Raw genomic sequence first — 22,110 nt, forward strand, 5'->3', positions numbered from 1 at the left:
GGTCCCGCCGTCCATCCGCCGATACAGGCACCACAACACAGCCAACTGAGACTGAGGACTCGGAAACTAATTGTGAGCGTGAGCTGCGAGAGTCTGAGCGATAGACTACAAGAAGAACCCCTGCCAACCTCGTCGCATCGTTGGCTTGTTGTTTTCTTCTCTCGATCTTCCCCTTCCTCAGATCCCTTTCTCTCAGTCGTACATACATACGCCAAGAGAAAGACTTCACAATGCATCACAGCCGCAGAAAGTCGGGCAACACCTCCATGACGGAGAAGACTGTCACAGCTACCGATCCCTCCCGCTACGGCAAGCGTCCTTCAACTCTCACCAGACGCCAAACTCCCCAGAAGTTGGGCAAGAACCCCAGAGACCGGGAACGGGAACGGGAACAGCAAGACTCGTGGGACGATGAACGGGAGAGTTTCCCTCAGTTCTGGTAAGTTTCCTGCCACAGTTTTTTGTCTTTTCTTCTTCACTATTCACATCTGTCGTGTCTCCCTCACTCTCATTCCCACTCTCACTCCCCGATCTGGACATGAGTGCTTCCTCAACGCCGCCATGTTCTGGATTGTCAACCCCGCAACAAGCTGTCTTGCAACATTGTCCGTCATCCAATCTTTGTTGCAGATTGTCATCCCGTTCGGGAGGTCTGCAGTGTCACGATGGACGCCCACTGTAGTGCGCGTTGCTATTCTTCCGATGGGTGTCTACGCACTCAAGTTCCCGTTCGAGCCATTCTTCCCACCCTATTGACCGAACAATTCGCTGACTGGGCCGTGTGATCTAGCATGACTTGCGAAAAGCAATTCGTACCTCAAGATGACAGGTTCCTGTACTGCTCAGAATCGTAAGCTGCCACTTCCAAGTGAATGTCCCTGAGCGAAAGGAGTGACTTTACTGACACTACGCAGATGCCGCAAGCATGATCAACAAACTGCATCAACTGGCAGGACTATGAGCCAACCGCACATGGGCAACTACCCTTTCTACGCCGCATGCAACCCCGAGCCCAGAGACATAGTTCCTCGTGCGTCCCCCTCAAGGCCGAACTCGATGCACTTCTCGCCGCCCACGACACCAGGTGCCACCTCCGGCGCGCAATACTCGTCCGCCATCTCCGCGTTGAGGTCACTCAGCATCCGACCCCCAAGCCCGCCGTCCCCCACATCGTCGCACGCCAGCATCTGGCCATTTACCAAGAGCAGCACCAACAGCCCCAGCACTTCGTACAACCGCGGCAGCAACAGCTTTTTCCCGGCCACGTACGACGGAGGCTACGCAGCGAATGGCTACGCCTACAACTACAGCTCCAGCGGTATGGACCGGCCGCTACCGACACGGAGACCCACTGGGCCGGGCTACTCAAGGCCGAAAAGCATCGAGTTGGTGACGCCCATGGTCGGTCGCTAACACCGTCAGACGGGGACTGTGTCGGGAGGCTGCATCACCATTCAACTGGTTCAGCCAACCATTACACAACCGCACGGGGAGGATTGACACCTCGTCACCCCACGGGTATGACGGTGTGTGTGCGCTCAGCGGGTTCGATGGGTCTTCCCTCTCGTACTCGCCTGTAAAACCCCAGCCCCAGAGCGCGGGGTTAGCGTCGATTTCGAACACCGGAAAACGCGGGGGCAACCACGGAGGTAATGAGCCGGCAAGGGGATATGATCCATCTCTAGCTTTCTCTCTCAGAGTGGCCTTTCGGGTGTCACCTTTCCGACTCATCCGCACACCTCATTCACCAGCCTTTACCTCCTCTGCTGCCCCCCGCAAATCAACCCCACGAAAAATGAGGCATGGCATCTCGGCAGAGAGACTAGCATTGCGCCTTGTGGGGGCTTCATTTGCGCATTTACGATTGTTTTTTGGCACTGCGAAACGTCATGGCTTCGGTCATGTGAGGGAGGGGAAATTCGGGCAGGATCACAAAAAAGTTGGGGGTTGCATTGACATGGGGCATGGGCATTAATGGGCATTTGGTAAAGCGATTTGGGGATGGTTAATCCTGTCTTGGTTTTGCAGCGAAACCCGTTTGGTTCACCCACGCCTTACCCAACGAAAGCACACGGAGGTTTCTACGAGATACTCCGTGTTGCGGGTTTGGAAGGTAGTTCCTGACGGGGGTTTACTGTTGTTGTTTTCATCATCTGTTGTCACAACTCTCTGCTTGGGCAACATTATCATCTCACATGACGGGTTCTTCAAAGGCCATCTGAGCATACATAGAAGGACAAAGCATCTACGGAAATCGGGAATAGCTAGCTAGCATCAAGGGCATCACGGATCTAGTATTCGGGCGCGCATTTCACATACTCCTTTTCAACCCAGAGGAGGTACATGGCGGATACAGTACTCCCCCTCCTCTCAATGGGAACAATATCATATTCTTTCCGAAAATACCAGTTAGCATCAATGTGTAGCCAGCGGGTTATTCGACCGATGAATTGAATCAATCATGTATACTTGACATATCGCAACTGTGTGAGAAATCGCGTCGAGCTGACTGTCAATCGATCGGCACCGCCGAGTTCAATGACGGAAAGCCGAGGTGAATAGGATGGGACACCTCGGAGATGGGGGAAGAATGAGCAAGGTAAGGACCCCAATCGTCCGATCCACAGACGCCAGACCTCTTTGGACCTCACGATATGCAATGTTGCTCCCCCAGACGTAGCATGTCGATCACTGGTTCTTTTTTGACTGTATGGTGCGGTCTTCCCCGGATCGTGAAGTGGACGGGCGGGGCCTGGCGATGTGCGACACTGACTCGAGGAGTCGGGAGTCGGGGAGTTTGCCAGCGTATCACTCTATCAGTACAGGTGAAGCGGGCGAGTTAGGGACAGACAGGAAAGAGAGACGCGCTCGACGCGAGACTTGGGAGGTGTGACGACAGAGGGATCGGATTCCCGCGGATGGACAAGTCTGGGAATGCCGTGATAAGAGGATCGACTTGTGTGATTGGGGAGATGTTCTGTCTCTTGCCTGCCTTGCCTTGCCTCGCCTTGCCTTGCTTCCTTCTCCCCCGCGGGGGGTCAGTTTGGGCGGCTTTCGGCAGGCAGAGTGCAGACTGAGGTACCTGCTCAATGCTGTTTGGCTGTGCAGGTCACGGATAATGATATACAGGATGTTGGGTTACAGCAGGATCTCGATAGTAAATGGCACACCATGGACAGACGGCCAATGGGATATGTGTGTACATTGATTTGAGGTTCCAGACCATCATTGTCAAGGGAGGACGATCTTGCTGTGCCGCTTCGCTTGTGGTTTTCTTTCGCTGACTTGAGTCTAGACCTTTTTTTTCGAGGTCGGGTTTATGGTTTACGGGTGCAAGTGAAGGATTCTGTTGATTACTGTGTGTTACACAAGCGCTTGGGGATGTCAAGCGAGTGAGAGCGAAGGAGTAGATGACTTTGTCAGCAATTGATCCCTGGGTTCGATTTTGTCCGTCCAGTAATAGTGCGGCCGTTCAAGTTCACTGGTCTTTTCAAGGTATTCATATTCCCTTCTTACCATCCTCCTGGATAAGACCGTTGAATTAAGTCCCATTCCGTGTCATTTTCGCGTTCCAGGCTTTTGTTTTCCCGGCGGGCGCGGGAGAATTACGGCAGTGGGCTAGCGGCTGATTGAATATGCGCTGAGTGGGGGTGTTTCTTCATCTTGGGTTTTGGTCTCCATGGATCGTGACATTCCGGCAGGGCGCCAGCATCACTTCGGTTCGAATGGGGCCGAGGCTAGTGATGCTTGGTTGAGGCCGGGGCATTTGATGACGTTGGCGGGGATTGTGTACGTGCCGGCGTGGGCGGGCAGGTATATTCTCGGCAGTGGGAGTTCTTGGGGTTCTAGGGGGTTCTATCACAGAGACATCACATTTTTGGAGTGGCTGTCTTGTTCACGATATTTGGTTTGATGATGGATCAAAGTGAGGCTGTTGTTCTCTTCCGAGTCATGTGCTTAGGCTCGTGATGGGGGGGACTTTGTCTTGTGAGACGGTGGTGATGGAAAGGTGTGAATGGGTATCGTAATGGAGGTTGAATGGGTGAGCGATGACGGATGGTCTGGGAACGAGTCGAGGTCTCGTGATAGAGGCCGATGATGTCGGAGCTTTGAAGGAGGTGGGGGGGAGTAAGGTAAGGTAGCTAGGCCACCGTCTTGACCCGGAGAGATATGCGACGACGACGATGACGAACCAATGGGTAGGCGACGATGGTCCCAAGTGATCGGAGCGAAAGGGCGAGGGACCAAAGCAAGGGCGGTGAGCTTAACGCAGGTTCCAGTATTCCGTACGCTGTGAAATGATGTGTGTGAGACTATGTGTGTGTGTGTGTGTGTGTGTGTGAGTGTGTGTGATGCCGGATTCCGGGACTAGTATCACGCAAGTCAGGCACGTAATGTAGGTACGGTGCGGCGGAATGCTCCAAGGTGGGAACACTTTTTTTCATCTTCTTCTCCATTGAGGTGAGGTGAGAGAAGGTGTGTGTAGGTGTACGTAGGTATGAGTGGGTGAAAGGAGTGTGATGAGTGAGTGAGTGAGTGAGTGGTCTTGGTTCGGGGCTGGGGCTGGGCAAAGGTGAGCATGATCGGGTTAGGATACGGGGTGTTCGAGGCGAACCTGACCGATGAGTGGTGGTGGTGGTGATTATGCGGCGGCTGAAGCGCACTTGACGCCGCGGCCGCGTGAGCGATGATGGTAGCGCGTATTCCGTAGAGGGGGGTCTTGTGCTAGTGTGATGAGATGGATTAGATTGTGCGTGATTGTGTGAGATGACGTGAGGCGCGGGGCACTTTGAGTCGTGTTTGTGAAGTGCGTTCCATTGTGTTCCTGCTTAGGCACCCAAGTAAGTCAGGCGAGTAAAGTACCTACCTCTCAGGTTATCTGGCTGGGTGTTGTTCGGGCAGATTTGCCCAGTCATCACGATGTTCTTAGTGGATGGGCTAAGGTGCAAGTGGTGGTTTTCCCTTGGTGCTGTGTAAGTAGATAAGATTACTTTAGTAGGTTCTCTCGGTGATAGGTGGGATAGGAAAGGACTGGCGTGGTTGGTCTATGTCTGTAACTAGCTGCGGGATGTTATAGATGCGAGATAGGGTAGTCTCGGTTTATCGTATAGTACGACGCGACTGTACCGGCATTCCTATACCATAAGGTAGGTGGGTAGGTAGACTTATTGGAGGGGCTGGAAAAGCGGAAAGGCAACTCGAGCAAATGATACCGGCGATTTGAAATACGTGTCGCAAGGTGTTGCCATTCGGGAGGGGGGAACAATAGAACCAACTCTCGGGATGTGATAGGCCTGTCGGGGTATGATTACAGAGTCTCATTTCGGGATCTGGTCCTCGACGATACCACCATGTTATGGCCTGCCTGCCATGCACTTGCGGCACACTCGCCTGACTCTTTCGGCCGGCTCTGCAGGTTTGCCGCGATTTTTGGAAGGTGTTGCTTCTCCCTGGGCGAGGGGGGAAGATTCGGCCGGGTGTGGGAAAAAAAGGACAAATGTCGGCGATGCCGGTGTTGTTCGGAGTGGAGTCCGGGTCCCCGGTCTTTCTCTCTTCCTCTCTCGGCGGTCCGGGGGGGATGGAGGGTGGGGGTCGTTTTCCTCTCTCCTCTCCCACGAGTCTGGGTGTGACCATCCGATGCTGGAGACTGACTCTCATCCTTGTTCGAGCGCTACCACCTATCGCGATGAAATATCGGGAAGGTTATATTGACGGCGGTGTTATCGTCGCTGATTCTATGGAATGGGGGTTTGGACTTTTCCCATCCAGCGCTCTTTCCGAGAAGGGTCAATGTCGTGCATGAGTGCATGGTGGCTTTCTAGGTGGACCGATGATCGCTCTGCTTCTTTCTGAATCATGTTTTTGGGGGCGAGAGAAGGGCCATTGACGCCGATCGTCGAGACAGAGGCTCCATGGGAGAGAGACTGTAAGGGTAGCATCGGAGTAAACTCCGACTTTTTCGTCTGCCCGCTCTTCGCAGATGCCCGATGCCGTCATGGGGTTGAAGCAGAGATCCTCATGACTCTGCGGCTGTCTCTTAGTCTCGAGTCAGCGATGGCGTGTTGCTGGTTTGCACGCGGCCAGAAGTTTCCGCGGTACGGTATAGTCGTTCATCTTTGCGATCTTGCTTCTCCGATGCGATGTATTAGGAAGCAGCTGAGTACCGGTCGATGAGCTTGCAATGACTCGCTCGGCTTGCGCTTCGTTTCTTCGAATCAATTCATTATACACTTCTACGCTTCTTGTACTCAATGCAGATGGTCAATGGCTGGTCATACTCGCAAAGCTCATGATGGATACGATAACTCTCCAAATAGTGTCCAGCAGGTGAATACGCCCGAAGTAGTTCGAAGTGACATCCTTGAACTTCTGCGCTCACTTCCAGACCATGGAAAAGAGATATAGAAAGGATGAACGTTATAAGCATCTCCTGTGACGCGATGGCCCATGGATTTCTGTGGCTGCTTCTCGCAGCATGAATTTCCGGAACCACTTAGACGGGTCAGGTCTAGAATTCACAACGAATTCCAACAGTCATTCATTAAGAATACTGTTATTTATCTCATGGACTATGATGGTGCCTAACGCGTTATTGATTTTGACGAATGCTTTGGCTCATCTCTCTGGTGTTGATGGGGTGAGTTGCGTCTGTGTGCGTATAGGGTTGCTGGACGAAACCAATTCCGGACCCGATGTAGAGTTGGCCATTTTGATCTTGACGTATCTAGCATGCATCGAAATATCTTCCGCCCCCCTGAGCTGTTCCCTCGTCTCTGTATCCAGTCCATGAGCCAATCCCGCCAGTGAGCTTCCCTTCCAGGCTGGGAGTCGTAGCCTCCTCGTCTCGAGTATTGAGAACAGACAAAAAAGACAACCGACGAGGAGCGCACCATAGGGAAGCGACATGAAACCCCATCTAACGCGTATGTGAACCACTGACTCCTTTGTCGTTCCCACGTGAGGATCTGTCAGAAGCGAGACATCTCGCATCCACTTGGTCAAACCGAGAGCTGCCATCTCGAAAGTGGCTGTCAGATTCTGCGATTTTCCAAGGGTAGTGATTACTGAGGGCTGTTCGGGCTCGAGCGTCTCAAAGGTCGGATAGATGAGCTGCTTCGAGGCTAAGTCCCCGGAGCGCCTGGCAAACTTCCTCACAAACGCACCCGGCAGGGTTGTGGCGGCGGCCTGACTTATGTTGAATCGCAAGCTGTTGTTTCCTATCAACGCAACAATATCATCGTCAGGCGGTATAGTAAGCTGTAAATCCGTTCTCTCGAAGCCCACAGAATAGTAAAGGGTGTAATTCGTCATCTCGTTATACACTTTGACCTTCTCGTCCTCAATTACTTCCCCAACTGGTGAGGATAGGAATGAGTTGAGATTCCGAATGGTATAGGAGCCAATTAGATCTTCTTTCAGAATACCCTTTGTAACGGTCGAGCGGTAGATGTTTGTGCAGAAAGACAAGGCGCATTCTAGAGCAGTCGCCCCGCCTACTGTCTTATTACCTGTCTTAGTCGTATCTCTTTTCATCATGGCGAAAGAGGCGATCAAAGTCTTCGAGTCTTGGAATGACAGCGTGCTTCCGGGCTGCGTTGTGACCTGAGCCGTAAACTCGACCTGTTGTCCAAAATCACTATCAAAGTTGGAAATGTTCAAATTCATCGTCGGTAACTGGAACTTGGTATAGGCACGCCTGTCGTCGTCCTTATACACTGCATAAGTAATCGACCAAGGGACAGTAAGAAGAACTTTGTCTGTTGGGTGGGCGTACCCCGTCGATTTCTTCAAGTTACTTGATATGTCGTTGCAAGCGCTGCAAACTGCCAACGAAGCATGAGGAGGCCAAGTGCAATTTCCCGTGGCGCAAGTGAAGGAAGGTTGCTGAGTACTATAAGAGTTGAGATCGTTAAATGCTGTCCAGATGGCCGAGAGCGAGCCATAATCATATTCATCGAACATGCTTTGAAAAGGTATGGAACCCCAGGGCTCCGGCATTGTCTCGAGTCCGATGGCAGAATCTCCTCTGAATGTCGCTTTGCCAAAATCGAGTCTCTGTGTCCGACCGATGGATGCAATAATGCCTAGATTTGACGACTCAACCTCTTTCTCATAAAGTTCGACGACCGCCTGAAGGAATGACTCGAATCCGAGCAAGACGACGGCAGCCAACGCGCCAAGAGAAACCCAGTGTCTGCGTATGGAAATTAGCCAGGTGTATCGCACCGTGGAAGGGGGCTCGTTTACCTGTGTTTCATATGCCACAAGAGACGGGCGCTTCCTAGAGGACCGCGTCCTGCTTCCTCAAAGCGATCGTAATTTGTAATGTAATCGTGCTTGCGCCTGAACCAGTTCCATTTGCCCTGACTCAAGCAGCCACCAATGGCGAAGGCAAGGGAAGCTCTAGATACTGTGCCTAAGACGGAAATGATTGTATTGAAGGTGAAGAAAGAATGTCATGTTGCTTGTGGCTTTCCATCGTAGACCGATAGCAGGACAGTGACTGTGATCAAGGCTGCGATGCTGACAACGACGGCCAGTATCTCCCATGTCCAGCTGTAACTATTTTCGTTAATCTTGATAGTATCGATTTTGGCCAAGGCCGAGGTGAGACTAGTAGTCTCGGTTGCAGAGTCGTCGACAGCCTTGGAGTTTGAATTCGAGGTTGGAGTTTTGGACTGACGAGGAGGTTCACTGTCTATAGTCGCTGCATATCTCGGCAGCGTCAGCGAAGTGTTTGAGACGCCTTTGAGGGGCTTCCGAGGTATGTTCATGATGGTTCTTGGTTAGACCAGAGGTAGAGAGGTTCGATGATAGCTGAATGAAAGCCCCGTATTGTTGTGGGGATCAAAGTCAAGAAGTATATCATCAGCATGATGGTGCATTTGTGGTTGCACAATAGCAACAGCCTGTTTACTACGCCTCCATGATTCCTTCAAGAACCGTGGATGGTTTCGTAACTTCGTGTCATTGGTAGCCTGATCTCTCCATCCATCTCCAGCGTGTAGAACTGAATCCCAAGAGGTTGCAAGCTGCATATGGCAGGTTTCGATTGGGTGCTGTTGATGACTGCATGTGGCAAAGCGCCGACACGACTGGCTCGGCCGGTATACTTGGTTTAGGATTCAGCAGCTGAACGCACCTGAATGCAACAATCTCCAAGCCCAGCAAGATGATGACAGATGTGCACATCTAGGAGCTACAGGAGAGAAGTACTCAACGGCTGGTCTGCCCGACGCCATGTTGTTTGCTCTCCATCCTATCAGCAAAGGCACTGCGCCGGACTGAAGCGGAGTACTACGTGAAGGTACATTTGAAAGGCAGGCGGTCTGCCGATAGACTGCATGGCTCAAGGCACGTCTCTGGAATTCAAACAATTTTGCCTGTATGTGCACTTTCCGACTAGAAGAAGGAACACACAGATCAAGTCCAAAAAATGCAAAAGTTTCAGATACTGTGACCGCGGCAGGGTTCGAACCTGCGACCTCCTCGGAGTTCAAGTGTTCACATTGTGAACGAGGAATCATAACCACTAGAACACACAGCCGGATTTGTTGAAGATTGCCGCCGGGTGAGAACTCTAGTATCGCTAGTGTCGCCTCTGCAGCGAAATCCAGTTGGTCCAGATACAGAGGGCTTCGCGTAACATCGAAAAGATCTCGGAAAAGCTGTCATCGTCGTAAAAGTCTGACGCTCTGTTTCAGTTTCAGAAAAGGAATGGTTTTCTGTTCTTCCTGTATTACCTCTAAGGCTTGAGTTTGGGATTGAATTTGGGCTAAGACGGGACTGAAGTATCGGCTTAACATATCCTGTGGACGTTCATGCGAATTTTCCCTCGCCGATCAAGGAAATGACATTGTAATGAGATGTAAATTGCAAGTCCGGTTTCAAGAAACAGGCGATCGAATGGGCCATTTCAATTGACTGGATTCAAGTTGTATCAACTAGACTGAAACCTCACAACAAGAGAACGGCAGTTAGCCTTGCACCGACATCGCAACCCCACCATCCACACAAAATTGAACAGGAGGGGTCAAGCAGTGACGCAGCCGTGGAACTCGAGTTGATAGAACTTCTTCAAACCACCAGAGTATACACCAACACACATACAAAAATGACACGCTTTCGCCCCTGTATAGACCTGCACGCCGGCCAGGTGAAGCAGATCGTCGGCGGCACCCTCGACAGCACAACAGCCGAGCTCAAGACCAACTTTGTCTCGACACACCCGCCGGCGCACTTTGCGCGGCTGTACAAAGACAATGAGCTCACGGGCGCCCATGTCATCATGCTGGGGCCCGGCAACACCGAGGCCGCGCGGGAGTCGCTAAAGGCGTGGCCCGGCGGGTTGCAGGTCGGAGGAGGCATCAACGACACGAACGCAAAGGAGTGGGTTGACGCCGGCGCGGAGAAGGTCATCATCACGTCCTACCTCTTTCCCGAGGGACGGTTCAGTCAGGAGAGGCTGGATGCGGTGCTGCAGGCGTTGGGAGGCGATAGGGACAAGCTTGTCATTGACCTAAGCTGCCGCCGGCGCGGAGATGACAGGTGGTTTGTGGCCATGAACAAGTGGCAGACGATCACAGACATGGAGGTCAATCAAGGTATGTTTCTAGCGGCACAGTTTGATAGACACGAAGTGCGTGGATGTCACATGGCTGGCTGACTGACTGTGTGTTGCAGAATCCATCAAGCAGCTGGAGCCCTATTGTTCAGAGTTCCTCATCCACGCAGCAGACAACGAGGGTCTGCAAAAGGGCATCGACGAGAAGCTGGTGGAGAGACTGGCCGAGTGGTGCAGTCTGCCCGTGACGTACGCCGGCGGCGGCAGGAACCTGGAGGATCTGGAGATGGTGAAGAAGCTGAGCAAGGGCAAGGTGGACCTGACGATTGGTAGCGCGCTGGACTGTTTCGGCGGCAACGGGGTCAAGTTGGAGGAGTGTGTTGAGTGGAATAAATCTCAGTAATCGTCGAAGAAAAAAAAAAAAGTCGAATGCCCACAATCAACAACCAAACCAACACTTGTTCCTGGATGACAGGCGTCACATCCGACGCGGCGGCCGTGCAACTTAGCTGGAGGCGAGCGGCGATGTTGTTTCAGCCAGTGCGACGAAGCAACGGTGGGCAGATGCGCTAGAAGAAGCGAGTACAAAGAAACAAAACACGCATAATGGGCTCATGGAGCTGGTGTAAAACGCACGAAGTCGGCGCAGACAGGCACTAGTCCCAACGTCTCCTCTTTCCTCTCTAGTTTTGCAGGTACGAATAGGTAGGTTTTCCTCGCTCTCGCGTGCCGATGGGACCCGGGGGGCGCGGCTTTTCTTGCGAGATAAACTTACGTACATATGTACGTACATTGCATCGAATCGTACATGATGAAGAGATGCCCTGCGTGCCCTGCACGATGGTGTGCATCGGACCGGAAAGTCTGTTGTTGTTTGGCCCCTCTTTCGTCTGTCGCTCCTCCTCACCGTGGCTCCTCTCTTGGGGCTGAAGAGGAGGGAGGGGCTAGGATATTGCGCAGTGTTTGGGGGCCAGCAGGTGCTCCTGGCTCTTGTGGACTCGATCGGACGATGAGGAGGAGGAAGGAGGAGGAGGAGAAGCCTGGAGGGGGAGGATACGTGGATCACACTTGACAGGCAGGACCACCAGGAAGTCAATTGCGCTGCACGATGGGACGGCATTCTCGCAAAAAATGGCTTTGCGCCGGCGGGGGCGGGGACAAGACGGTGCAGCTCTTAGGAGCAAAGTCCGGGCGCGGCGGACGATCTTTCTCGTTTTTTTATACACGCACACATGCAAAGTACTTGTAGACTCGAGGAATTAGATACGAATCAAGACAGACGAATCAGCAATCGAGAGAGGAGCACACATCAAAACAACAATAACAATGGGGAGAAAAAAACCATGGCCAGATGCATGGACAAGCAATGGCAGCCAAAAAAGCCGAGTACAGGCCGCAAGCTCGATAACAACAACAGCTTTCTGTCTCTTCTCTTCCGTCGGTTGTGTTGGTAACCCAGAGTGACATTGGATGACGAGAAATCATAACACAGCCCACCCCTGGCGAGCACGGGCAGAGGGGGAACGTCTAAAGCAACAACGAGCTCCATATCGATATCCAGCCGACGGGCTAAAATGCTCAGAGCCCACTCAACCCACCATCTGATGGGATTGTGCGATGCGAAGTGATGGAGAGAAGCACGACATGCGGGAACCAAGCGTGGGCTTCCCAGGTCTAGGTCAAGGGCAAGGTCTCGACTTCTCTGACGTTTGGTACGGAGTATTGGGTAAGTAAGCCATCACGATGACTTGACCATGGACTGCAACAGCTGCCAGAACCCATGTCCTCAGCTGCTGTTGGCCCGGAGAATTATCATGGTTCAACAACAACATTGACGAGGGGGAAGCCGGACAAGCATGAGATGGAGAGTAAGCCTGATGGTTTCGGGCAATAAGCAGCACACACTACTACTCCGTACATGCAGTACTGTACAGTCCTTGCGCACACAGAAACGAAAATCAAGTTGTTGTTGATGAATATTATTCTCCTCTCTTCTTTTATCCTTCCTTTTCTTGCTCGTGGCTCCCCTCTTTCGCCTCGGATACTTGCTTTTCTAGCTTGCCTTTAGTCTCTCTCCCTGCAGACGCCGTAGTAGTGGCTGACGATCAAGACTGGAAAGATAATTCTAGAGTAGGCATCTTGTTCCCTAGGTATCCGTAGTCCACAGTAACTCGTCGTCTTCGGCATCAAAGGCATAGACCATGAACAGCCATTGGCTATTGCTCGCTTGAATACATCTTGAGATTGCATCGTAAACCGCTGAGCAGTGTCACAGAAAGAGTGGGCACGTGCAGCAGACACCCGCCCAAAGCCACCCCGGTCGTCGGCCGTTCCCCTCTCCCCAGTGGTCTATTTTCCCATTTCTTGCCATGCTGGATGCTGGATGCTGGCTGGATTGGTGGATGGAGTGGATGGCTGGCTGGATGCTGGGCTTCGAAAAGCCTGCCGCCGCCTGCGGCTTGCCAACAACCCCTCGTCCTAACTCTCCCGTCAAAGGTACGTACCCGGTCTTTTATCGACCCCTGTCACGCCAAAAATCACACTAAACACAAGGTCGCCAGGAGCAACGCCACCGACAAAGAGCTGCCTTCCTTGTTTGTTTACTTCTTCCCCTCCGCGCACCAATCATCGAGTCCCCGCCTCAACGTCAACTCATACCGCCCGCTGCCCTTAAACAACACTCGACCACATCGACGCATCACAACACAACGTCCCGTTCACCCTCTTGTTGTTTCTCACCACAACCGCCGTCAGGAACGCTATCCCATTACCTGTTGCTGCACTTTGGCGGCATCGCCCTTTTTTGATTTTTTTTTGTGTGTGTTGCTGTCGTTTTGCGCTGTTCCCTCCCCCCTTCAGCTTCATCACCCAGCATCCCCATACTTCGGCTCTGCCCATTCCAGTCATCAACAACCCATACCGAATTACCCTTCGATTATGACCCGAATCGGCATCTGACAGCACACATCCCCGAGAGCCACCCAAGGAGAGAAAAGTCAAACATTCATTCTAGCAGACAAAAGTCTTTCTACCGCATTTTCCCCTTTGTGTATCTTTGCGAATCCGCTCTGAACCTCGCGGCAATCACCCCGGAACGCACCGCAGCAGAGTCTGCTTAACATCGGATTTTCTTTCGAGTTTTGATCGCCATTACCACCACGTACTGCGATTGTTCCCCCCCAAATGCGCTTGCGCAGTCACAACAATATCACACAAAATGGCGTCTTCTGAGGATCCCGTAAGTTCTGACATACGCCACTGCTATGATATCGCGTTGCCCGCGAGCGACTGACTCTCACTTTTCCAACAGGTACATCCTTTGCGCATTAGCAAAGGCAGCAGCACTCCGGGATCTCCCCCTCCTACCAAGGCCAGCACTGGCATACCTCGCCCCCTTTCCGAGCTCTCTCCTTCAGACCTCAGGCGGAACTCACCGAGCTTCAAGCAGCCCTCCAAGGTAAGCAGACCGTGTCTGAGACACAATCCCCGTCTAGAATTGCCACTAACAGCTGTCGTATAGAAAATGACCCTCAACACCGACTCCTCTCCATTCCAGTCGTCCCCACTAGAGACTACTACGTCTCCCAGACTGTTTTGGCAGAAGCGCAACCTGGACTCCATCAGCACTGAGAACAGCGGATTATACGGCGGCGCACGTCACGGCTCGCCTTCGCCAACCCGACGCACTTCCATCGAACGTCTCCAAAGAGCCTCTCGAGTCAAGAACAGCAACATTCTCGCTCTCGAGCAGAAGCAGGAATACGATCCCACAAGAGTCCCCCAAATTGAGCGTCCTCTCGCTAAGCATTCCGGACCCTCATATGACGGAACGACAACAATCATCAATGGCCTACGATCTTCTGATTCTCTGAACAGAGGCATCGGCCACCAGCGCAACAACAGCAGCAGGTCGAGCATCCCCATCTTCAGCCCGACAACGAGCCCTACCAAGGGTTCTACACCAATGCAAATTAACCCTGCGAACCCGCCGCGCAGCCCGGGCAAGGACCAAGGGTCCCCTATCAAGTCTTCCCTTTCGAGAAGCAACTTCAAGAGCAGCTTCGACCCCGAGACTGGCACCTGGTCGGCCGACACTTCTTTTGACGATCGCGAGCTTCCTTCTGGAAAGTCGCTTCATCGCCACGCCAAGAGCGTCACCTTTGACGCGGCTCCACCTCAAATCAACGAATATGAGATGGCCACGCCGGACATTTCTTCCATAGGATCCAACTCGCGCGAGGGCAGCTTCGACTCCATGGATGACGAGGACGACGAGGACGGACACTACCACTTTGGAGATCACGATATGGAGGGTGACAGCTTCGATGCGTCGCTAGAGGATACAGACAAGACTCCCGTCGTCGGTCCTGACGATTGGAGACAGTCTGCTGAGCGTATGGAGGATCCCTTCGATGGAAGCCCCATGCCAGATGCACTTCCACCTCGTATCGGCCGCACAGAACACACTCGATCTGACTCGTCAACTTCGGATCACCGCCCCCTGCCTCCTCTTCCCGGCATGGGCTCACCCGCCCGTGGTTCGCCCGCCTTCAGTGACTCCCGATCTTCTCCTGGCCTGTCCGCGACAGCAGAGAGAATGGTGGGCGCCCACCGTAGCTTGCCACCGCCCCCCCCGGCAGCTGCCAGCAAGAACGAGATCCAGAGCATCGGCAACGGCAAGATGACTCTCGAAGAGAGACTGAAGCTTATGATGCTCTCAGACGACCACAAGTCTGCCAACGAGCAGCAGAGAGAGCGTCGCCTTCGTCGCGGTGCTCAGCGCGATAGAATCCAGAGCCCCGCTTCCGACACTGAGACAGCCGAGTCCAGCATGCTTTCCGCTGATGCAGATGAGGCTGATGATACCATTGGAGATATATCTGCCCTCGAGGACTACGAGTTGCCTAGCCGTATCTCCCGTGAGTCCATCATGCGTCGCGTCAATGGTGGCGCCAATGACCAAGGAGGTGACTACTTCTCCTCGCCTGCGCCTAGCTCCAGCCCCGAGCGACCCAGCCCTGAGCGTCGTCTGCCCCTGCCCCTTGACCCGGATGTCCCAATTCCTTCAACTGAAGACTCCATCCTGGATGACATCTCCGAGCTTAGCGACGAGGGTAGTGTCATTATCCACAGAGATGAGGCCTCTGATGTCGACACCGAGTCAATCACAGACTTCTACGCGCGGTCTGACATTGACGAGAACGATGCCGATTCTGCTAGCCATTACTCTGACGGACCGGCTCGCCAGCCCGAGGTCACTCAGGTCGACGAGGACATCCTCACACCTCGTGCTGCTAGCCCCTTCCAGACATTTGACTTGGCCTCAGAGATAAGACCCCTGGAGCTCAAGTCCGACAAGGGTTTCAGCTCGCCCGAGCAACGCGCTGTCTCTCCGGCTGACCCCCCAGTCAGGGAGCTGACACCCGAGACAAACGTTGAAGAGGATATCGAGCCTACAAGCGAGCCTCAGGATGAGGTTGTTGAACAGCCTCAGCCCGAACCCGAGGTCGAGAAGGAGCCGTCGCCAGAGATGACAGTCGATGCACCTGTCGACACTGCCTCTGATCGCAAGCACAGCCTCCCCGAATTCCACGACGAGGGCAGGGACAACGAGTTCTCCAAGGGCTTGCAGTCGTTCATGCTTCCTCCGCCTCCGGAGCCTTCTGCCGAGGAAGTCGAGGAGCTTCAGCCCCCGCCAAAGATGACGGAGCTTCAGGCTGAAATGCAGCGCCCCGTGACCCCGAAGCATCTCTCCAAGCCTGATTACGACGGCTCCGGCTGGGGTGATCCAGAGGATGAAGAGTATGAGGAGGAGCCTGGTACGCCCGAGTCTGTCATTCATCGACCCATGTCCGATTCTGAATCAGAAATCTTCGACGAGCTGCCCATGGAATCTCCTGCTATTCCGGAGAGGCAGGCGACAATCAAGGCATCTGGATCGAAGTTGAAGACCAGACCTTCCAACACACCCTCTGACATCATTGCCATGAGGGAAGCCCGGCGCCAAGTTAGTCGCGAGGTGCCCGACATTCCAGCCATTCCTGAACGCCACCGCAACAGGCTGTCAAGGGATCTGCAGGGAGAGCCAACTATCCACGACGACGAAGAATTCGTGGACCGCCGCTCGAGCTTCAAGAAGCGCAGTCTCACATTGGATCTTGACTTTGGCCTCAGCCTTGACCAAGATTTCGATCGTGTCATTGAACAACAAAAGGTTGCTTTTTCTCAACTAGTCCCCAAATCTCGCATCGCAAGTGGCAGCACCAGCAGACAAGTGTCCAAGCCGACCGCGACCATGAATAAAATCATTTCACCAGACAGGAAAGAGTCACAGAATGCTAACCAGAAGAACCAGCGCGGATACCTCATGCGCCAGAACACCAAAGTTGTTACAGCGAGCGACAAAGAGTCTTCTGACATGTGGAAGACTCGATCTGCTGGCAACTCCCCCGTTAAGACAGACCGCCCTCAGTCATGGACCGTCGAGCCCTGGAACGGTAGGCCCAGACAGAAGAGCATCAGACGCCGCGCCAACACAAGTGGTCCTGTGCCGCCTATGCCTGGCCAGGAGAGCAATGCTCAAACTCTTAACCCCCTGGCTGAAGAGGACTTGAACCCGGAGCTTGCGACCGAGGAAAGCGGCGAACGTGGCCGCCTCTTCGTCAAGGTTCTTGGAGTCAAGGATCTCGACCTGCCCATTCCCCGAAGTATGTTCCACCCTCCCAAGCCTCATCTCCAGATTACTGACAATTGTTTAGCTGAGCGTACCTGGTTCAGCCTGACGCTTGACAATGGTGTCCATTGTGTCACAACCGCCTGGCTTGAGCTTGCTCGCAACGCTCCCGTCGGCCAGGAGTTTGAACTTGTGGTTCCCAACGACCTGGAGTTCCAGCTGACCCTCAACGTGAAGCTGGAGAAGCCCGCGCCTGCCAAGAAGGCGATCGTGCAGTCTCCTACTAAGGCTAGCAAGCCCAAGACGTCTACCTTTAGCAGGGTGTTCGCGTCTCCCAAGAAGCGGAAGGAGATGGAGTTGCGCCAGCGCGAAGAGGAGGAGCGTGTAGCCGCCGAGCAGCAAAAGGCTGCTCAGGCCAGACAGATGAAGGTCGCGCCTACCGCCTGGGACTTGTTGTCTCCACTCGCGGCTGAGGATGGTAGCTTTGCTCGTTCGTACGTGTGCCTCAAAGAGCACGAGTCGCGCTGTTACGGTCGCCCCTATGTCGTTGACGTGGCTTGCTTCAACGAGTGGGCGACTGAAGAGGCTACCTTCGCCTCCAGCGTCAAGAGCAAGCGTGGTAATACTGCTGTTGTCCGCCGCGCCCCCTACAAGATTGGAAAGTTGGAGCTACAGTTGCTCTTTGTGCCCCGTCCCAAGGGATCCACCGAGGAGGACATGCCCAAGAGCATGAACTCTTGTATCCGAGAGCTTAAGGCTGCGGAGGAGCGCCTTGCTAAGAACTGGGAAGGTCACCTGAGCCAACAGGGTGGCGACTGCCCTGTAAGTCTCGTGTCATATCCGATTCATACCGAATACGTGCTAATCTCATCAAAGTACTGGCGTCGACGATACTTCAAGCTTGTTGGCCAGAAGCTCACGGCCTACCACGAGGCTACCCGTCAACCCCGAGCTACTATCAACCTGGCTAATGCCAAGAGGCTGATTGACGACCGGCGTGCCCTGACGGAGCGAGAGACGACCGGCAAGGGCGGCAGACGTCGGCGATCAGCCTTCGCCGAGGAAGAAGAAGGATACATGTTTGTCGAGGAGGGTTTCCGCATCCGCTTCAACAACGGCGAGACCATTGACTTCTACGCCGACACAGCCGAGGACAAGCAGGGCTGGCTGTTGGCTCTGACGGACCTCATTGGTACCGGTCGCGGCGACAGCGAGGACGATGTTGGTGGTTCTCGCAAGCAGGGCAAGTGGTGCGAGCTCATCCTCAAGAGAGAGGAGGCGCTGCGACGGCGGCAAGAGGGCCGACGGGTGCACTCGCGTACGAAGAGCACATTCAACTAATACCCCTTCTTTTCTTGATGATTTGGCATGATCGGCACGGGTAGGGGACACGAAGTAATGGGGAGGCACGGCATGATCTATGATTCTCTTGGACCTGGAGTTCGTGATCGGATCATCATGTTGTCTTTGGTCCGCTGTTGCGATGACTTGTGTCTTGTGGACTGCGCGCTTGCCTGAATATCTAATAATTTGGCAGACAGGATGGCGTTTGGGCATGGTTTGGATGGCGATGGCGATGGAGGAAATTCCGGAGATTGAGAGCTTGTTGTTTTAAATTCGCACTCGGCTTCTTTTGAGCATTGTTCTAGGAGTCGGGTAGCCCGTTTGGTTGTACGTATCATGTTGTACTAAAATGGGAGGTTTTTATCGTTAAATTATTTGGCATTGCATTTTCGTGCAGTGATATCTGTTGCCTCGTCTACTTGGGTCATAATCCGAGGGCAATTGAGTTCACCCTAGGTCCTGGTAAGTTCGTAGTCACCTAGGTGAGGAGCGCATGCATCACGTGCGTGGTGATGTGCATAAAGTTGCTGGACCCTTGCTCCATTGATGTTCTCGTCAGTGAAGGGAAGCCACGGGGGCGCAGCTGGCCGGGGGAGTTTCACCAAGGTATCCATCCGTACCGAAGGTAATGTGCAGCGGCACGAATTGCAGGTGGGTACGTACCCATCCAGAGCAATGGATTGCTGCTCGCTACCTGAATTGCAGTGGGCTGGCAGCAGTAGCAGGCGGGCGGCAGCACCCACTTCGTCTTCCCGTTAGTTCGTTATTTTGGAAGGGCCCGCCAGCAACAGCTCCCAGCTATCTTATTACACCGAATCCTCCCCTTTTGGATCACCAAGAGATCGCAGGTTACGTCGCTTTTCCCTACACAGCATTGCATATCGTCTGCCTCTTTCTTTACCGACCCCTTCCCCTCCTCCCTCCCGCCACCCGGGTCTTCCAAAACATAAATCATCCTCAATGGCGGGCCGCTTTGTGCGAGCGTCGAAATATCGTGGGTCTTTTTTTGTTTAAACTGTCGCATGCCACCGTGTTGCGCTGGGACGAGCTGACTACTGACGCCCGATTTCCTCTCGTCTAGGACACGTCTTTGGCAAGCCGACCCGGAAGGAGTTCTGCTACGATAATCTTCACATCAGCCGAAATGCCTGGGATACCAACTTGGTGAAGGTAAGTAAGGGGTTCGCTCCTTTGCTTCTTTTGCCCTCCTGCCGAGACAATTGATGGGGGGGCAAGACCGGGGTCGATAGGAGAACACAAGAGAAAGAGGCTGACCAGAAACTCGCAACCTTTAGGCCAACCCCGACTACCTCTCCGTCAATTGGGATGCCGGCGGTGGCGGCGCTTTCGCTGTCATCCCCCTTGGCGAGAAGGGAAAGGTGCCCGACCAGATCCCGCTGTTTCGAGGCCATACCGCCACCGTCTTGGATACCGACTGGTACGCCGATCCCCGCGACGCCGCGACCCGCGCGCACCATCCACCGACGACGGCGAGCGCACGCGACAATCATACTGATGACCACGTGCTAGGAACCCCTTCAACGACCGCGTGATTGCTTCTGGATCTGAGGATGGAAAGGTCTTCCTCTGGCAGGTTCCCGAGAACTTCACCCTCTACACCGATGCCGACGAGCCCGCCGATGTCTCCCCCGTCAGCAAGCTCGCTGGCCACTCGAGGTTCGTTGCCCGTGACCTCCTCTTCTCCCACTCCACTTTCTCGGCCATGATGCTGATATGTAACATACAGAAAGGTCGGCCAGGTCCAGTTCAACCCCGCTGCGGAAAACATTCTCGCGTCCGCATCCGGCGACTTTACGATCAAGCTCTGGGACATCACCACCGGCTCGCCCACCCACACCCTGAAGCACAACGACATCGTCCAGAGTCTGTCGTGGAACGCCAGCGGCTCCATGTTGGTCACGACATCTCGCGACAAGAAGATCCGCGTATGGGATGTGCGCGCCGAGAAGCCGGTCCACGAGGCCCCTGGCCACCCGGGCGCCAAGAACAGCAGAGCTGTCTGGATGGGCGAGCACAACCGTTTCGCCACGGCTGGTTTCTCGCGCATGAGCGAGCGTCAGCTTGCGCTGTGGGAGCCTGGCCGCAGTGAGCCGATTGGAGGTTTCAGCATGCTTGACTCCATCTCTGGTGTCATCATGCCTTTCTGGGGTCAGTGTTGGAGGTCCATCCTTCGTAAGGGATAGTTGCTAAACTACGGACAGATGACGGATCCAACTGCTTGTATCTTGCTGGCAAGGGGTAAGTAGTTCATTGAGCAGAGTATAGTCCTTGGCGTACTGACAGTTCTGACAGCGACGGCAACATCCGATACTACGAGTACGAGAACGACAAGTTCGAATACCTGAGCGAGTACAAGTCCGCCGAGCCCCAAAGAGGCATTGCTTTCGTTCCCCGTCGTGGCATTAACGTAGGTCGACTTCAGCGCGCGCGTGGTGGAATATCTAGAGAGCCATATCTAACGCCGCGTAGGTGCACGAGAACGAGGTCATGAGAGCCTACAAGACGGTCAACGATAGCTACATCGAGCCCATCTCTTTCACCGTCCCCCGTAGAGCCGAAACCTTCCAGTCCGATATCTTCCCCCCTGCTACTGGCCTCAAGCCTGCCGTCAGCGCCAAGGATTGGCTCGATGGCAAGACTGGCATTCCCTCCAAGATCGACTTGGAGAGTGTGTACGAGGGTACCGCCCCGAAGGAGGTTGCCTCTGACTACAAGCCTCCCGTGATCGCCTCGGCTCCTCCTCCAGCTGCAAAGCCTGCGCCAAAGCCCGCCCCCGCTCCGGAGCCTACTCCGGTGGCACGCTCACCCCCTCCCTCAATGAAGGAGCAGCAGGCCTCCATGTCCAACATGGCCAACAAGTTCAAGGATGACGAGCCTGCTGAGCCTGAGGATGAGGATGACGACTCAAGCTTTGAGGAGGTACAAAGACCAGCTCAGCGCGCCGCGGCCCCTGCTGCAGCTCCTGCTCCTGTCTGTGCCGAGCCGGCTAAGATTCCCTCGCCTATCAAGGCCGCCTCCCCTGCTCAAGTCAAGTCGCCTCCCGCACAACAGTCCCCTGTCAAGCCCGCATCTGCCAACTCACCTGCATCCTCGACGCACATTGAGTCATCTCTGGATCAGATCAGACAGATGCTCGAGCAGCAGACCAAGCTCATTGGCAAGCAGAACGACAAGATTAGCAAGTTGTCGGACGAAGTCGAGGGGCTGAAGCGCAAGGTGAACGCTGGCGGGTCTCAGGATCAGAGCGAGAGGATCAGACAATTGGAGCTGGAACTTGAGGCCGCGCGGTCTTAGGGAATCTCCTCTGATATTTTTGTGTGACCTACAGCGTGTAAAAGAAATGGGGTCTAAGGGGGAGTGTGCATCTGGAGAAGGGAGAGATGTGATGAAAACTGGGTCTTTGGGATGGATAGCAAGCAGTGATTGTCACAAGCAGAGTTAGTTTGGTGTTATAAGTACCTATCTTGTTCTCTTTCCCCTCAGGTCGTTTCTTTGGTGCATGCTGTGT

At 53.9% G+C, this 22,110-nt stretch overlaps 7 protein-coding genes across 7 annotated transcripts; 4 read left to right on the plus strand and 3 right to left on the minus strand.

Annotated features, from left to right (window-relative positions):
* Positions 1 to 230: 230 nt before the first annotated feature.
* On the plus strand, positions 231 to 1,413 carry CCOS01_15400 (uncharacterized protein; the record flags this gene model as incomplete). The annotated part of the gene is made up of 3 exons (XM_060463539.1): positions 231 to 439; positions 791 to 850; positions 915 to 1,413. The coding sequence occupies 3 exons, from the start codon at positions 231 to 233 to the stop codon at positions 1,411 to 1,413; spliced, it is 768 nt and encodes a 255-aa protein (XP_060306142.1).
* A 3,687-nt stretch (positions 1,414 to 5,100) lies between these two features.
* On the minus strand, positions 5,101 to 5,322 carry CCOS01_15401 (uncharacterized protein; the record flags this gene model as incomplete). The annotated part of the gene is made up of 1 exon (XM_060463540.1): positions 5,101 to 5,322. The coding sequence occupies one exon, from the start codon at positions 5,320 to 5,322 to the stop codon at positions 5,101 to 5,103; it is 222 nt and encodes a 73-aa protein (XP_060306143.1).
* Positions 5,323 to 6,615: 1,293 nt separating this feature from the next.
* On the minus strand, positions 6,616 to 7,998 carry CCOS01_15402 (uncharacterized protein; the record flags this gene model as incomplete). Its single annotated transcript, XM_060463541.1, has 1 exon — positions 6,616 to 7,998. One exon carries the CDS (start codon positions 7,996 to 7,998, stop codon positions 6,616 to 6,618), a length of 1,383 nt encoding a protein of 460 aa, XP_060306144.1.
* Positions 7,999 to 8,456: 458 nt separating this feature from the next.
* CCOS01_15403 (uncharacterized protein) lies at positions 8,457 to 8,774 on the minus strand (the record flags this gene model as incomplete). The annotated part of the gene is made up of 1 exon (XM_060463542.1): positions 8,457 to 8,774. One exon carries the CDS (start codon positions 8,772 to 8,774, stop codon positions 8,457 to 8,459), a length of 318 nt encoding a protein of 105 aa, XP_060306145.1.
* A 1,142-nt stretch (positions 8,775 to 9,916) lies between these two features.
* Positions 9,917 to 10,967, plus strand: CCOS01_15404 (uncharacterized protein; the record flags this gene model as incomplete). The annotated part of the gene is made up of 2 exons (XM_060463543.1): positions 9,917 to 10,604; positions 10,684 to 10,967. Coding segments are annotated over 2 exons (972 nt in total), but the record flags the coding sequence as incomplete, so codon positions are not given.
* Positions 10,968 to 13,781: 2,814 nt separating this feature from the next.
* On the plus strand, positions 13,782 to 18,578 carry CCOS01_15405 (PH domain-containing protein; the record flags this gene model as incomplete). The annotated part of the gene is made up of 5 exons (XM_060463544.1): positions 13,782 to 13,802; positions 13,875 to 14,021; positions 14,085 to 17,271; positions 17,323 to 18,059; positions 18,114 to 18,578. 5 exons carry the CDS (start codon positions 13,782 to 13,784, stop codon positions 18,576 to 18,578), a joined length of 4,557 nt encoding a protein of 1,518 aa, XP_060306147.1.
* A 963-nt stretch (positions 18,579 to 19,541) lies between these two features.
* On the plus strand, positions 19,542 to 21,896 carry CCOS01_15406 (WD repeat domain-containing protein; the record flags this gene model as incomplete). The annotated part of the gene is made up of 8 exons (XM_060463545.1): positions 19,542 to 19,575; positions 19,663 to 19,751; positions 19,877 to 20,019; positions 20,112 to 20,258; positions 20,329 to 20,750; positions 20,804 to 20,840; positions 20,895 to 21,009; positions 21,072 to 21,896. 8 exons carry the CDS (start codon positions 19,542 to 19,544, stop codon positions 21,894 to 21,896), a joined length of 1,812 nt encoding a protein of 603 aa, XP_060306148.1.
* Between the last annotated feature and the right edge of the window lie 214 nt (positions 21,897 to 22,110).

This window comes from Colletotrichum costaricense, assembly GCF_030867565.1.
Source record: "Colletotrichum costaricense strain IMI 309622 chromosome Unknown Scaffold_23.1, whole genome shotgun sequence".
Lineage (NCBI taxonomy): Eukaryota > Fungi > Ascomycota > Sordariomycetes > Glomerellales > Glomerellaceae > Colletotrichum > Colletotrichum costaricense.